This window comes from Triturus cristatus, chromosome 11 (genome assembly GCF_964204655.1).
Source record: "Triturus cristatus chromosome 11, aTriCri1.1, whole genome shotgun sequence".
In the NCBI taxonomy this organism is placed as follows: Eukaryota; Metazoa; Chordata; class Amphibia; order Caudata; family Salamandridae; genus Triturus; species Triturus cristatus.
The window spans coordinates 733,577,095-733,593,887 of NC_140594.1; the positions used below are offsets into that span (position 1 = coordinate 733,577,095).

General features: G+C 47.1%; 1 protein-coding gene across 5 annotated transcripts in view; it reads left to right on the forward strand.

Annotated features, from left to right (window-relative positions):
• Window positions 1–948, forward strand: part of MFF (mitochondrial fission factor) — a 192,009-nt gene extending 191,061 nt beyond the window's left edge. For all 5 annotated transcript variants that reach the window (XM_085634381.1, XM_085634384.1, XM_085634385.1 and 2 more), the window contains one exon: window positions 128–948. In XM_085634381.1, the coding sequence (XP_085490507.1) occupies window positions 128–259 (132 nt within the window). In that variant the 3' untranslated portion in view covers window positions 260–948. The remainder of the gene's footprint in view (window positions 1–127) is intronic.
• Window positions 949–16,793: the final 15,845 nt, after the last annotated feature.

Genomic DNA, 16,793 nt, shown 5'->3' on the forward strand with positions numbered 1-16,793 from the left:
TCAGTAGTGTCCTTCATATTACATGCCCTTGTTCATTTAAAAATGGAGACCGTAACTGTTGTCATATAACTGTATATCCCTCTTAAGAGCCTGTTCATAACATTTTAAAAAAAACTTCTTGTTCCAGATAATCAAGCTAAATCGACGCCTACTGCTCCTAGAGGAAGAAAATAAAGAGCGCGCCAAGAGAGAAATGATCATGTACTCCATCACCGTAGCGTTCTGGCTCCTCAATGGCTGGCTGTGGTTACGGCGCTAAAGCTTTGCAGTGTTTACTGTTAAACTGGCTGGAAGTGTAAAGAACCAGCAAGATCCTGTTTCTTCTGTACATTGTCTGCTGTCTTAAATTATATGCACTGAAACCCTCCTCCATTTGAAAAGGGCATAGAATTCTAACATAAAGGGAGGACATTCAAAATCTCTGTTGTATTCATTTATATTTGAGGTGACATATCCTTTAATACCGTGTGTGCATGCCTTCGTGTACGTAAGCAGGGAACAATTTTGCAGGCAAATGATGAACTGACCAACTTGGTTGACCGTATCATGCAGAAAGTTTGAGTGGAAAAAGTATAAACTGTATAGCTGAAGAGAGTGAGCAAAAGAGATCTAATTAATCTGTATACCGGTTATTTCGTATTACTTTGTCTTTTTCTAGTTAGGACCACCGTTTTCTTTGCCACCACCATTTTGCTGTTACAGCAATGCCAGGTGAACTAAATTAACGTAACCCACTTTTTTTAAACAACATTTCAATTGTGAAGCACAGATTCAACTGAATTTTTCCAAACAGTGTTCATTTGACAGATCACCCAAAGTTGTGTACACTTTTTTAGTTTCATTATTGCAGTTATTTTTCTATGAGAAGCATTTTAGCATATTGTATGATTACAGAGATTACAACTATGGAACCAATGTGGTGTATTTAATAAACTATAAAATAAGGTGTTTTACTGGTCTTTCTATAAGCCGTTGCATGAATACGTTTTATTTTTTAACTCAGATAAAATAGAAAATTATGCCATTCGAATATGGCTTGCACTAGAATATATTTTTACCGAGTGTTGTCATATGGTTATACTACAAACATAACAATATGACTGCTTGCATGTCTATTAGAGGTAACAATTTGTGACTCTCCAGTCAGAAATTTAAGGCAGGGTCAATTACCAAGATTGAGAGCTCAGAATCCACCTAAGACTTGCAACCTCAGCAGATTGTCCCGAATTATGGGCAGAAGTTCTGAAATTTCACTCCCACACTGTGATTGTGGATAAAGGTTTACCTAGCTGTGTATTAGGTGCCAATCTGTAGATATGTATCCTGCTTCCTAAGTGATTAGTTCGACATTGCAAAAGGGCTTTTAATGAGCCCGTATTAGGTGACATATCCCACGTGTGTTTAAACCGCAGTATCAAAGGGGATTTTCTAAGCTTTGAATATTTTTATGTATTTGTTAATATAGCCACTAGATTTGAAAAAGAATGAAATGCATTAATATAGCTGTGGGTCGAAACACCTTGAAATTAGCTCTTTAGTATGTTCAGAAAAAAGTTATTTAAATTTGTTTTGTGAAACTGTTTAAATGTATTTTACGAATTCTGTCCGTCCTAAATTTGGGGTCGAGTATACAGTTTATATTTTAGGTGCAAGGTGTGCTAATTAACTTCTGGTGGGATTAATTAAGCACCTGCAAACCTGATTCTCGTTGAGTTTGAAAAAATATCGGGCAAGTATCAACTAGAATGATTACAGTTTAATTGACATCTTGATTGACAAATGCAAAGTTTCAAAACTTTATTCTGTTGTTGTTATGCCATTTTATACATAGTTTTGATTTATTTAAGGTTGAAATGATTTATGTATAAAAATTAATTTGGTTACATCTTGATTGTAATATCCCTAATCACAACTAGCTTATCCTGATGTGCGGTTATTATGCCCAATAAGCATATCATGACAAGGTACATTATACCCAGCTAGCACATCTTGACTAGTTTCTATTAAGCGCAAGTTTCATTTTATTGATAGTTTAAGCTTGTTTTATTTAAGGTTGAAATGATTTATATATAGAAATTACTTTGGTTACATCTTGATTTTACTATCACTAAAACACAACTAGCCCATCCTGAAGTAAGCTTGACCAGTTTCCATTGAATGATTATAATGAATAGTTAACAACGTTTATTATGTTATGATAATTTATTCAGACCTCGTCTGCAGTTACTGTGTTCTTGTAGTGCTGTGTGCTTCTCTAGATTGTGTGCTTCTGTGTTTTGAGGGTTTGAAAATCGGAACATGAGTCTTCATACAACATGTTTTGAGTACTATTTTCTTATCCTATCCTTGAGACTGTATTGTGTCTAAAGGGGTTTGTCAGATCATGATCTTAGTCATTGAGGTAGGAGTATATGATTTTATTAAAGGGAGTTGTGATGAGAGAGCTACACAATTTTATTAGTAAATATCTTACGCCAATACAATGTCTTTAGCCTGGGTATCAGAGAAGGTCTTTGTGTTGTGTTTCTGGCTATGGGGCCTTCTTGAACTATGTGGAACATGTCTGATATTCTCTCAAAGGTGTTATGTTGTGGAAATCTCCATGGTGGTCTGGGTGATTGGGAGTTATTGGATACCTTTCTAGTTGCCATCTATGCTGAGTTCAGTGTGTATCATTTGTGCAGTTTAAGGAAATCATTTTATTGAATGAGTATAGAATAATTTTCTATTGTATTTCTGTATGATATATGGTAGTGGCTAATGTTGTTGGGGTTACCATGATAGTCAGCAGTATGATTTATCTGCGCTTTGTTAGATGTGCAATGGGTATTCTGTCTTTTATGTTCTCCTTTGTTTGTCCTGTCTTGATGGTTAGTGCTGTTATTAGTTCTGGACTTAGTGTCTTATCTATATGGAAGTAAGCCAGGTGTTCTGTTGCATTTGTATGTAGGGGCCTCCGAATGATTATGCTCTTAGTAGCAACACAGGTGTTGCCTGATGGCGTATATGTGATGATTTGGGAACAATGGGTGCATCACATTAATTAGAAGGAATAGCTTTCATTTAGTTACGAAAAACCTTGGCTAAAACAGTAAATGTCTCACAAGTTATTTCACATTAGTAATACACTGATATGCACATTTTCTTACTGCTCTGGAGTGTGTTCTGGTGGCTGCAGCTATGGTACTTTATCATAGTTTTGGCTGTGTGACAGACACTAGTGAGAAGTACTCCCTTTGTTGGTGGACAGTTTGACGGGGTAGGATTACAGAGCTTAAATCTCTAAACCCCATGATCAACATGACAAAGCAGCAACTGTGGATTGTTTGGCTAAACATGAGCACAGGATGGACGAAACCTTACATCTACACGGAGCGGGGTCAACAATTATATTCATGTTCTGAGATAAATGCAGCCTTTAAGTCTCCCTATGACAGTCTCTACTCAGCTAGTGGTATTGGCTGCACTCAAGCAATAGCTGATTATATGGGGTGAGCCTCTCCCCCCAGGATCACACACGGTGAAGCTGTAAAAGATCTGGCTAGAGAGAAAGACCCTGGATCTGACTATCTACTGACTGAATTTAATGTGGCATAGCTGGGTGTGCTGGCCCACAAACTAGCAGTGCCCTTCAGCGTGGCACGGAATGTAGGTGTCTTACAACCCACAATAAGGGAGGCAGCTATTGGTTCCCTTTTCAAAAAGTACAAAGATGACACACAAGTAACCATCCTATCGACCATTGCCAATATTTAACGTTGACCACAACGTCCTAAGCAAAATATTAATGAATATATTTCTTCTTAATGTAAGTGACATTGTCTACCCGGACCAAAATTGGTTAATCCTTAAAGGCAGCTTCATGCCCAATATTAGGAGACTGATATAGGTCCTGGATGCTCTTATGACTGACTGCCCTTCAGCCTTGGTGTTGTCTCTCGACTTTGAGAAAGCTTTTAATTCACTGTTGTGTAACTTTCTATACACAGTAATTGAAGGCATGGGTTTGGGACAGGAATTTTTTAGATGGGACAGAGTACTATACACTACCCCACTGGCTAGGGTAAGAACGGGCACTGTAATTTCAGAGCCCTGCATCGTGAGCAGGGGCATGATGCCGGGTTGCCCTCTTTCCCCTGTCCTATTGGCCAATGCAGTGGAACCATTAGCTCTAACGGTTCTGCAGGTCTAGAACTATCGGGATACAGCTTGATGGCTGGTCTTTATTTATCTTATTTTTTACTGATGACATGATTTACTTGCGTGGAGGGGAAGCAAATGTGGGGGTCGCAGTCAGGGCATTGAAGGAGTTTAGGAACCTCGCTGTACTAAGGGTAAATTGGGATAAAACATACGGATACTCAGCTACAGAAAAAAATAGGCTGCATGTTCTTGGCATGGTTATAAAGTAGAGACCCACTGTTGAATTATTTGGCTGCCCGAGTTTACTAGTCTGAAAGTAGGCTGCGGGAGAGAACATCATAACGACACTGGCATCGTCGCTTTTTGGAATACACTTTAAATTTCAGTCTTGCTTTATCAAAAATTAACATACTGCTCAGACAATTCTACTTCTCCACCTCCCTCCTGAGATTGATCCCTAGAGTAAATTCTGAGAAATGGATCTTATGCTAGTGGACTTTATTCTGAGGCACCAAATGGCACATAGGGGTTTGTCAAAGCTAAGAATTGTAATGATGCAGGAGAACTAGACGCTCCTCACTTTGAGCTATATTATTTAACCGCTCATCAGTTGTAGTGGATATGTAGGTTGCATGCATCCTGTTGAAAAGAATCGGTGATGAGTGGTCCTGGCACCCCCTCGTAGGTTCTCTTAAGGCGATTGCTGCTAGACCTCGTTCAGAAATAGCTTGCTAGAGGTCAGGGCATATTGGGTATCACATTCCGTTTTGTCTGTGCACGGACACTACAGAGGACACGTTTACGCCTCCAGTATTGAATCTTTCATAGATTCACATGCTTGAATCTTCCCCATTGTTGAGCAGTATTTAGAAAAGTATTGCACAACATTGCTTAATCAAGTGCCATGGTTAACCAATTCACATCATTTTAACAAGAGCCAAATTTCAGCCAATCAGGAAGCAGCTTCTAGGGCACTCTTCCCCTCAAGGGCTACCATACCGCAGATTTCTAACTGCAGGTTTTGTGTGAAGAAAGTCTCCATGAGATCTGCTCAGCTTATCTGCTTTTCAGCTGATTTTGATCATCTACTGACCATACTTTAGCCTTATTTGAATTCAAATCCATAATTCCATTTACTGTGAAATAAGTTTGACAGAAAAATGTCTGAGTCTGATATAAAAGGTCTTTTCAGACCCTGTGGATTTGCAGTAAATTCAGGTTATATTCTGAAGACCCCCGCAGTACAAAAGGGGGTGGTGATGGACGGAGAATCAGAACCAATCAAACACTCACACCCAGTCAACAGATCTGGGTTTGATCGATCACCGTTCTTTAGCCCACTCTGCCACCCCAGTTCAGACATGGCCATATGCAAATCAGTCTGACCCTGTGCCTCATGGGAACAGTCCAGCCCGAACTGCCAAGCCATGCCTTCCCTGGACCGGGAACAAGCTTCCTAGGACCGGTTTCTGGCATTTCAGCCGTCTTCAGCCAGGCTTGCTTGAATCCAGTGTCAAAGTGAGCAAGGGACTCACGTCTGAGCATACCCTGCCAACTTGTGGCGAACAAAGCAGTACAAAAGGGGGTGGTGATGGACGGAGAATCAGAACCAATCAAACACTCACACCCAGTCAACAGATCTGGGTTTGATCCATCACCGTTCTTTAGCCCACTCTGCCACCCAAGTTCAGACATGGCCATATGCAAATCAGTCTGACCCTGTGCCTCATGGGAACAGTGCAGCCCGAACTGCCAAGCCATGCCTTCCCTGGACCGGGAACAAGCTTCCTAGGACCAGTTTCTGGCATTTCAGCCGTCTTCAGCCAGGCTTGCTTGAATCCAGTGTCAAAGTGAGCAAGGGACTCACGTCTGAGCATACCCTGCCAACTTGTGGCGAACAAAGCAGTACAAAAGGGGGTGGTGATGGACGGAGAATCAGAACCAATCAAACACTCACACCCAGTCAACAGATCTGGGTTTGATCCATCACCGTTCTTTAGCCCACTCGGCCACCCCAGTTCAGACATGGCCATATGCAAATCAGTCTGACCCTGTGCCTCATGAGAACAGTCCAGCCCGAACTGCCAAGCCATGCCTTCCCTGGACCGGGAACAAGCTTCCTAGGACCGGTTTCTGGCATTTCGGCCGTCTTCAGCCAGGCTTGCTTGAATCCAGTGTCAAAGTGAGCAAGGGACTCACGTCTGAGCATACCCTGCCAACTTGTGGCGAACAAAGCAGTACTTAAAGATCTTTAGAACCTTTCCAGCAAAGACTCTAATGGACAAAGGGCTGGTTCCAACGTTTGCTACAGAAGAGAAGGTCAAAGGAGCATTCATCAACAGGAAATAAAGGTGAGGGAACATCTTCACCTCACAAGAAACCGCATAAAAGTGAAAATACAAGGGAAGCGATTCCTCTCGGGAACTCCAACAAAATCCATAAGGATGGTGAAAATTGGTCTGCAAGTAACTCCTGCTTCAAAGAAGGAGTAATTAGAAGGTAAAAAAAACCCTCAGCAAGTACAGAAAGATCCAGGTTGGAGCTTTCCACTCCTTTTTCAAAAACATCTTCTAAGGTAAAAAAAAGAAAAGACACTGAGGAACTTCTCTACTGCCAGGATGATTTTGATTAAAAAAAAACGCTGAGTAGACCACGGGCGACGACGTCCATGGCAATCTTATCTACAGTTACAAAGATGACTATAGTATTTGCATAAAAAACATGGACGATAAGTAAATTTGTTTTGATGGCTCAAACATCAGTACCCTGCAACATTTATCACACAAAAACATCCATCAACGTCGCCACCTATGGACCTATCACCAGCACAGTTGTTAAAGGAAAAAAAAGTCATGCTGATGAGAAAGAGATTCCGTTTAATATTCCTGAGCACACCTCCCCCGTTAAGGTTGCTCCCTTGCTGGCCCTCAGTGGCTGGATATGGAGGAATCCGAAGATTATGTTCTTTTCGGACCTGCATAGAGCCCCACTAAGCTACACGTAAAGTGCTAGAACCTGAATGAGGAGGACAACACATATTTAGAAGAGGATTTTTCCTTCCCAGAGAGTCATGAAAAGTCCACATCTGTAGAGGCTTTTACAGATCAGCACAAATATGACACTTACACTGATCAAGTGCAGATGATGCAGTTACCCGCAGCTTTTGTAACAGATCTTCAGAACACATTGGTAGACTACTATAAGAGCTTTCCAGAGTCAGGACCTCAGCCAACGCTTTCCCAGGCAACGTCTGCCCCAAAAACCACACTGTCCCCACATAATCCTAGAATGCTTCATACCTTATCTAATTCCAGATTAACAGATTGAGAAGCTGCCTCCACCAAGATAACCTTCACCTATCCCCATACATGATGACTATACTGATGACGAAGAACCAGAAGAGGGCAAGATAACACTTACGGAGGGAGCTGCAAAGAGATTTGACTTGCCTATCTCAGTTGAACAGGCGGTCTGCTTACTTTATGATTTTAAAGAGCTTGCAAATTGGTTAGATCCATACCTATAATGGACCTCAAATGGTCAGAGTGTTTGAAGCAGATGAAGGACTCTGGAACGGTGGCTACCATCGACCCTTGTCAAGACACAAAATATAAAACCTCAGAAGATGTATCGGCTCACCTCATAGGACACCTGAGAGCAGATTCAGAGGTTATGCAGGCAGCGCAAATACATTCTCTGAACCTTTATGCTCCTTGCTCAACTCCAGAAGACAAAGAAGGCAGGTGCCTTGACAATATAGGCATGTGACTTTCTGCAATGACTGTTACCACTGTCCAAGCGTTTAATGCCCTGACTATATTGGGAAGATACGATAGGCAAATGGGGTTGATCTTAGAGCCTATTTTGAATATTTGCCTGAAGAGAAGGGGAAAAAAGTGACAGCGATCATCCAGGACGGCGAAAGAACATCCCTCAGAAAAAAGACACAACTATGGATGAGGCAACAAAAGGTTTCTTTCAGCTTGGCGGAGTAGCAGTTCTAAGAAGGCAAAGTTGGCTGAAGGCATACTCTTTTAGACCTGAGGTCCAAGCACAATTTTATGGTTTAAATCTTTTATTGATTTTCGGTAAACAAGAAGAAGACCACCAGCTCCCTGGAGACAGTGCAGTGAAGACAGCTGGTGTCGCAGAAATAGCATTACAAAAGTAAGATGCTCGGAGCGGGTCTACAGAGGAAGACAATAAATGGGGATAAGGAACACAAAACAAGCATTAAAACCTAACCCTACCCCCCCCCCCTCCCCCTCATCCACGGACGGGGAAAAAGAAAAAAGGGGAAAGTGCCTCTACAATCAATGTGCCGGCTTGGGGTTGCGTGAGGTGGCTTTTTTCGGGATTTGTGTATCCGCAAGTCGGAGAAGTCTGAGATATCGGGGGCATGTCAATTCTCAAAATTCAGCAATGAGCAATGTCAAAAATGGTCGCCACAGTTTGGGGAATTCAGACACTCTGCCTGCAAGAGTAAGGGTAAGCTTTTCCATGCCCAGTACCTGCTAAAGCCTCTGCAACCATCCGGAGTGAGTTGGTGGATGAGTGGAGCGCTAGTGCGCAAGGATGTTCTGTGTATCCGCCCCTAGAGTGATAGCTATCAGCTTGCCCCTTCTGGATTTTAGAGGATATGTGATAGTTGGGCAAGCCCAGGCAGACGTACACGGGGAATCGCGGGATCTGTGTATCAAAGTGGCTGTCCACCTCGTCTAGTATGTAAGACCAGTAGTTCTGGATGCGGTTGCAGCTCCATAGCAGGTGTTTAAGGGTACCCACCTCCCCACATCCCCTCCCGCACAGGGCACTTTGTCGTGAGTCAAATTGATGTAGGCCTTCTGGCGTGTAATACCAGTAGGTAGCTACTTTAGTCAACGTCTCCGGGTGGCTTGTCGGCTTTGCAAAGTAAGGGAGTGCCCTGCAGGGGCATAGCGGCCACCGCCTGGTCTTGGAACAGCCAATGTTTCTCCGACTCGAGACGGTACCATTCCACCAGGTACGGAGTTGCGCAGAGTTAAAATAAAGCTGTAAGTCCAGAATCCCCACCCCCCCCCTCCGGTGGGAGAACCGCCACCGCGTGCCTGAACCGAGGCTTACGGCCCTGCCAAATGAAGTTCGCTAAGTCCGCCTGAGTCTGCCGAATCCAGCCTGCGGGAGGCCAGATGGGAAGGGTCTGAAAAAGATACAGGACTTGGGGAAGAATGGTCATTTTGATGGCAGCTATTCTGCCTAACCACGAGAGTGTGATGCTTCCATTTCCCCAATTCCTTGCGGACGTGTGAGCGAAGGTTGGAATAGTTAACGGCAATAGTGGTTGGAATGGTGGGCCCCAATTTAATTCCCAGATATGGGATCGAAGAGGTCGACAACTGGAGAGTGTGTTCCTCTTGCAGGTAGGCTAGCGTGGCAGTGGAGAGGGAGATATCTAACGCTATAGATTTGTCGATGTTGACCTTAAAGCCTGAGGCCTGGGCGAAGCAGTACAGTTCTATGAATAGAGCGCGCATTGCAGGGATCGGGTTGGAGAGGGAAAGCAAAATCTCATCAGCGAATAGGCTGATGGTGTGGGTGTCCCTTCCAACTGTATTGCCTGTGATAAGGGGGTGGCTTCAAACCCTCAACGGCTCCATATAAAGCGCGAACAGGAGGGGTGATAGGAGACACCCCTGCCTCGTGCCTCTGCCTATGGGGAAGCGCGAGGACATCTGGCCATTTACCCGAACGGTTGACTTGGGTAGGCGATAGCAGTTGAGTATCTAGGAGCGTAGTTTGTCCCCGAGGCCAAACCGAATCAGGACCTGTTCCAGATAGGGCCAGTGGACTCTGTCGAAGGCTTTTTCGGCGTCTATAGCCAACAACATGTATTCTCCGATCGTGCAGGATGCCTTCTCTATCAGGTGGAGGATTCTTTTGGTATTATCGCTCGTTTGCCGTTGGGGGATAAAGCCGGCCTGATCTGGCTCTATCAGTTGTTTCATGTATGGCGCCAGTCGGGTAGCGAGAATACTAGTGTATAACTTGATGTCAACATTCAAGAGGGAAATCGGCCTGTATGCGCTGCATTGCGTCCTGTCTTTCCCAGGTTTCGGTATAACCACTAGCGATGCTTCCAACATCTCCGGTGTAGCCCCGACATTTGAGAAGGTGTTAAACAAGTCGCGCAGTATGGGTGCAATTTGTGTGCAAAAAGTTTTATAAAAGGCCGCCGAATAGCCATCTGGCCCAGGTGATTTGCCCAGCTTAAGGCGAGAGATCGCTGCGATGACCTCCGTGCCTATATCCCTATCTAGGTGGTCCGCCTGTGCTTTGGTGAGGGCGGGTATCGCCGCCGTCCCCAGATAATCACTGCAGTGTTGTGCATCGAGGTTGTCGCCCGAGTAAAGTGTTGCATAGAAGTCACGAAAGGCTTCTGCGATGGCTGTATCCTCAGTGGTGAGCTCCCCCCCCCGGAAAGTGCAGGTCGTCTGCACGCCCTGTCGCTGCCTGGTTTCCCGTAGCTTGTGTGCTAGGAGGCGACCACATTTATCAACCCCAGTATAGTAGGAGTGACGGAGTCGGAGAGCCGCAAACTTGGCTCGGTCCTGGTCAAGCGCCTCCAGTTGCTTCCGCTCAACACAAAGTTGACGCCAGGCCCTGGCCTCTCCTGTGCGTTGGTGCATCTGTTCGAGCTCGGCCACCCGTTGGGTGAGTTCAGCCCGCTTGCGACTGCGGTCTAAGTTTTCAGCAGTGGAAATGGCTATAAATTCCCCTCGTAACACCGCCTTAAGAGACACCCATTGTGTCGCCAAGGATGTGACCGGGGTGTTATTAAGAGCAATGTAATTTGTGATCGCAGCCTTAATCTGATCGACAGTGGAGACCCGGTGCAATAGTGTGTCACGCAGCCGCCATTGTTTCAGCGGGTGCCGCGTAGGGACTGGAAGGAGGCAATGACTGGGGAGTGGTCTAATAGAGACACTGTCAGGATCTCAGAGTCGCACGCAAGTACTTGCAACTGGGTAGTGCCAAGGAGATAGTCTAGTCTGGCGTATGTCTTGTGTGCTCCCGAGTGAAAGGTGTAGGCTCGGCTGTGGGGGTGAAAGTGGCGCCAGATGTCGACCAAGCCCAGGTCCCGGAGGTGACCTGTCACTGCCGGCGAGAGAGCCCCAACTTGGCTCGATCGCTGACACGAGTGGTCATGAATGTTATCAAATACCATATTCAGATCCCCCCAGCATTAGGCGCCTCTCCGAATTAGCCGTCGCCTCTGTGAGTGCCTTGTGGAAGAATGGTTCCTGCCCTTCGTTAGGAGCATAAAAGGATCCCACTATAAAGGAGACACCTGCCACCTGGAACTGATATCCCTTGATTTTCGCCTCCTTCTGGAGGACTTTGCCCTGAAAGGAGCGGGAAACCAGGATGGCGACCCCAGCCGATTTAGTAGAGTTAGAAGAAAACCGCTGTGTGGGAAAAGTGCTTGACTTCATCCTACGGTGGTCTTTGGGAAGAAGGTGCGTCTCTTGTAGGAGTCATATGTCGGATTTGGAGTGCTTCAGATAATGAAGTATGGCCATGCGCTTAATGGGGTTGTTGAGGCCGCGCACATTAAAGGTCAAAATGCTAACTGAGTTATGCGGCATGGGGGTTAGTCGAGAGCGGACGCTGTGTCACCCAATGAACAAATGTGTGGGCAGAGGGTCGGAGGCGCATGAGAAGGCAGCCTACCCCGCGAAATAGCTGAGCCTCATACCGCAGAGGGAGAGGGTGGACGAGGGGACCCAATCCAAAAAAGGGAAAGGAAAAAAAAAAAGACCCCTAAAACTCGGCCCCAATACATCAACCAGGTGGGGACAGTTCGATCATACAAAGTCAAGTAAAATTGTCCGCCATCCCAAGATGGCCAGTCAGAGAAATGAGGGGGCTCCACGTCGTGACCAAGGGGAAGAGTACCACTCCGCCCGCCCATTTCCATTTGGGAACATGCTAGATCTCGAAGACCAAATAGAAACTACAAAATCCCCCGTGCTTCACTTGGTCCTGGGACCCCCCGTCTGTGAGGGCCTCTGCGACTGCTGTGATGGCCGCCTGCTGACTTCTGGCAATGTCAGACTTGTGTCGTTTCCGGGAGCGTCTTCTCCTGTCCTGCCTTTGCCATCCCGACGGGGACATATCCGGGCCTGACCCAACGCTGTGCTCGTCGGTCTCTTCACTTGGTAGGGCAAGACCCAGCAGCTGGCACGTATCAATCAGCGATTGGAGTTGCTGAAGCCTGCCGTTGATCCGAAAGATTAGGAGGAATGGGTGACCCCATGAGTATGGGATCTCTTGCTGCCGAAGGTGCTCCGTTACCGGGTTAAATTGTCGGCGGCGTTGCAGGGTGATTAGAGCTAAGTCCTGGTATAGCACCGGGTAGTGGCCGCGGAAGGAAATGGGGTGCAGAGATCGTGCCTTTGTGAGAATGGCTTCTTTAGTCTTGAAGTCTGTACACATACCAGTATGTCTGCTGGCGGGGCGTTGGGCGCCCGATGTGGCCCGAACCTGTGCGCTCTGTCCAGGATAAAATCAGATGTATGAGAGTCGCCTAGGATGTGTTGGAAGAGGCTGTTGGAGAAGGGAAAGAGATCCTTGGTATCGTCTGCTGGTTTCACCCCCCGAATCCTAATGTTATACCTACGGGACCTGTTTGCTAAGTCCTCCAGGTGCGATTGGATATCCACGTGCTGGTCCTGCACTCTGATCACCTCCTGCTGTAGCACCGTCATCTCCGTCACAGTAGCATCGCTTTTCTCTTCTAGAGTGGCCACTATCTCTCCGATAGCGTCCATGTCTTTCCTCTTCTCCTTGACCTCTGCTGCAAATTCGGTTTTAACGGACTGTATGTCGTCCCAGAGGGTAAGGAACAGCGATTCCAGAAACGCCTTTATCGGTTCGTCTTCCGCAGATGCTGAGGGTTTAGCGGTCTCAGTCACAGGTGCTACCGCCGCCATGTCAGGGTTGCACAACGAGCGGCCAAGAATGTCCTTCAGTGGCTTCCCCTTCCTTGACCTAGACGAGGACATGCCCCTGCGTCGTCCCCATGTCTGGAAAAGTAGGCGCGTGTCAGGGGGGTCCCAGCCTGTCCCGTGGGGCACCCAGCGAGTGACACTGCCGTCGAGTGGCCCAGGCCACTGCTATTTCCCAGGCGTGTCTCAGTCTCTCACCCCCATCACAGGGGGAACGCTCCCAAGCCGTGACAAAGTGCTCCGTCTCCACCCCTCTGGTTCAGCAATTGCGGGTCCCGTGTGACCCCCACTGGGAAGAAGCAGTCAATAGGCAGCGACCGGTGGCAAGGGCAGCTAATAAGGGCCAAAAGAAGAGTTAGAACCCAAATCCAATAGAGCAGGCCGGTTCCCCGCCGACCCCTCGACCAGCACAGGGTCTTCTTGCTGTGATAATAATGTCTGCCAGCATGCAATTATCGCCGCTATGACATGCTGAGGGCCACCCGTCTCCAGACCCCGCCAGGCCCTCCTACCGTGAGATCGTCCAAATGCCGGTACCTGTAGGTCACTGCAGCCAGTCACAACAGCTAGCCTGATAGGCGAAACAGCCTGCAGTTCAGGCACAGGCGTCTTCGTATTCAGCGGTCGATATCTGAAGTCCAGAGGAATCCCGCCTTGAAGACCGGTATTGCAGCCAATAGCCCCCACTCTGCACCACTGCCGCCCCTGAAGTCGCAGTCGGGGAACTCCGAGGCTCAGTCCCGGGAGGCCTCCGCTATAGCCAGGGTGAGGCCCAGATCCAAATGCACCAAAGCTGTGGCTGCGATTGCCCTGCGCGGTACTGGGGTGCCGGCCCCCTGCTGGCGGCTAGATGGGCGCAGGAATTCGCTGTCCGTCTCTGCGAGGCCAGCGCCGAGCCTGTCCCAATCCGCCTCCGCTCCCCCCTCGGTCTTCAGACTTCACCGCCAAGTGGGGTAGTGCTAGTTGCGGCCTCGCCATCCACAACCCTGCACCGCCTCCTCACTCCTCGGTGGCGCGCACAGGTGCAGATCGCTACCGCAGCTGAGCCGGCCTCTGGTGCGACCGCGACCGGTCGATTTGACAGCTCTCCCCGCTGTCCAGAGGGCCTCGCAGATATCCCCCCTCAATGCTGGAGGCGCAGGTACTTCTCAAGTGGCCTCCAGCTCGCTGCCTCCGTCCAAGGGCTTGCGCTGGCCTCTCCCGGAATACCGCACTGCAGCAGGCTGCGCCCAAATTTAGGCCGGCGATGCCGTGGCCTAGCAGGCCGCACTTCAGATGATGCGGGGGCTCGCCTCACCGGTGCACACCTCCCGCAGGCCAGCGGGCGCCCAGGTCTCAGTCCAAGGGCACTCCGAAGCGCTCATGTGCAGTGCTGCCACAGCTCCGTCACCACTGCAGTCCCGACTGCTGCTCGGGCGGGGCCCCACCTTTCCTCGGGCCTGACACCCCGGTGATCCTCCTCCCCTGAGTCGGCTGGGCGGTGTCGTGTGGAACCCGCGTTTCTTCCGGGTTACCGATCCGACGGCCGGGTGAAGGGAAGCTGGCCCCGATGGTCCGGAACACCGGACCACCACCTTGGCGAAGCCGTCTGCGCTGTACAGCATGGTAGGGCCGCGGGTCCGCCCACGCGGCCTCGGTGGTGCCACAGCGGGGGTAGAACGTCCGCTCGAAGGGCCCCCAGCTAGGAATACCCTCCGGCAGTCCCGCAGGCTATTTTTGCCCCTCGGTGGAGGGGGGGGTCCATAGGTGCTGTTTTCAGCGGGCGGCAGACAGGAGCTCTCAACGACACGTCTTGCTATGCCGCCATCTTGGCCACGCCCTCCTCAGCACAATTTTAGATATGCTTTATTGCAATATTTTGTCAGCATGTAAACCATGCTCTTCAATTGATAAAGTCGGACCCAGACAGCACAAAATCTGTGTGTGTTCTGCAGCAGTGCCGACTTCCGCCCTTCCTAAGTTCAAGAGGATGTTGGTTGTTTTCATCTCAAGGTCATTACCACGCATACAGTATCAGCCATACTTGCAACTTCAGCTGCGATTTCAACAAAAATACCACAAGCAGCCGTACAAACAATCATCACCTGGGGCTTATTTTAGATAGACTCCATGAAAAAGGCCTACGCAGTCATGTTGTGCATAGTACTCCTCCAGGAGATAGTATCACCCTTCAGCTCTGTTCACCATATCGTCCTCACAGCAGGTTGGCGGAGGGATTTCTAATTGCTTAAAAAGCTGGAGATTTAGCACTACAGATCAGTGAGTGCTAGATATTATTCATCATGGCCACTCTTTAGAATTCGTTCAGAATCCTCCTTGAAATCCACCTCGAAGAAAGCTACATCAACATCTTTGTCTTTTAAATTTGGCGATTCTTTGATTCTCTGAAAAGAAGCTATAAATGAGGTCCCTACACTCAGTGAAACAAGTGTTTCTATTGAGGCTTTTTTTGTAAATCAAGAACAAAATATGGCCAATGGAGACTGGTATTAGATCTCCTGCTGTTAAATTCCTGAAAAAACATTAATTTCAGATGTTCACACTGCAAGAAATTCTCCATTTGCCAAACCAGGGAGGTTTCATTACATCACTTACTCTCCTGGATGCTTTGTTTTATATTCCAATCCATCGAAAAACATTTAAAATTCTTAAAGTTCAAGGTGGTCGGTTGTAAATGCTAAATAAAGGCTATGGCCTCCAATCTGCATCACAGATTTTTTATAAATCAAGGGCTCCTGTTGAGGCTTTTCTAAGGAGAAATGTGGTTAGGTTTTTCCCATATCTGGACAAATGGCTTCTGAAATGTCCTTCACTACACTTCACACAGTAAACATCTCCACAAAGGCATGCCAACAGTTATTCTAAGATCTGGCTTTAAGTTTAATAATAGAGAAACCTTGCCTTTATCCCAGCAGGAAGGCAGTGTTTCTAGAGGCGATCAAAAACACTAGGAAACATCTAATGCAAAGCATTCTTTACAGACGAGAGACTACAGAAAATAATGAAGTTGACTGCATCTCTTATAAAAGAAAGTCAATTTCTGTTTGAATCATTCCTGGGAATAATATCCGCCTGCATTCCCCTCATTCCCAATTGCCGACTCTGCATAAGACAGTTTCAGGTGGAAATAGACAAGCAATGGGCACATAGTCCAGGATCTTTCAACCGTATCCCTCCAGAATGAGAAGCCAGTACTCGCCAATGGAGCTACTAGTTTTTCCACAGTAAGAACAGCAATTTGGCGTTTTTACTGATAGGGAATAGAATTGATCCTAACAGTAAAAATATTCTTATAATATTATAATAATATAATTTTAATATACAGCCTCTTGCCTTAAATCAAAAGGACACACACACACACACACACACAGAAACGCGCACACGCACACAACACGCACACAACACACACACCACACACGTTAGCAGTTTAAAACTGCTTTACCAGTCTGCAATGCCATGCTGTTTTACCTTGTCACACTCAGGGAGGCACAATAAGTGCTGTAGTCCCTGAAAGACACTTGGGCACCCCTGGTACCATATAGTAGGGACTTATGACTAAGTTAACTTATGCTAATTGGATATAAGCCAATCGAACATATACTTTTGAGGGTCAGAGAACTGGCACTGAAGTCCGATTAGCAGACCTCAGTGCACTGTCTGTCG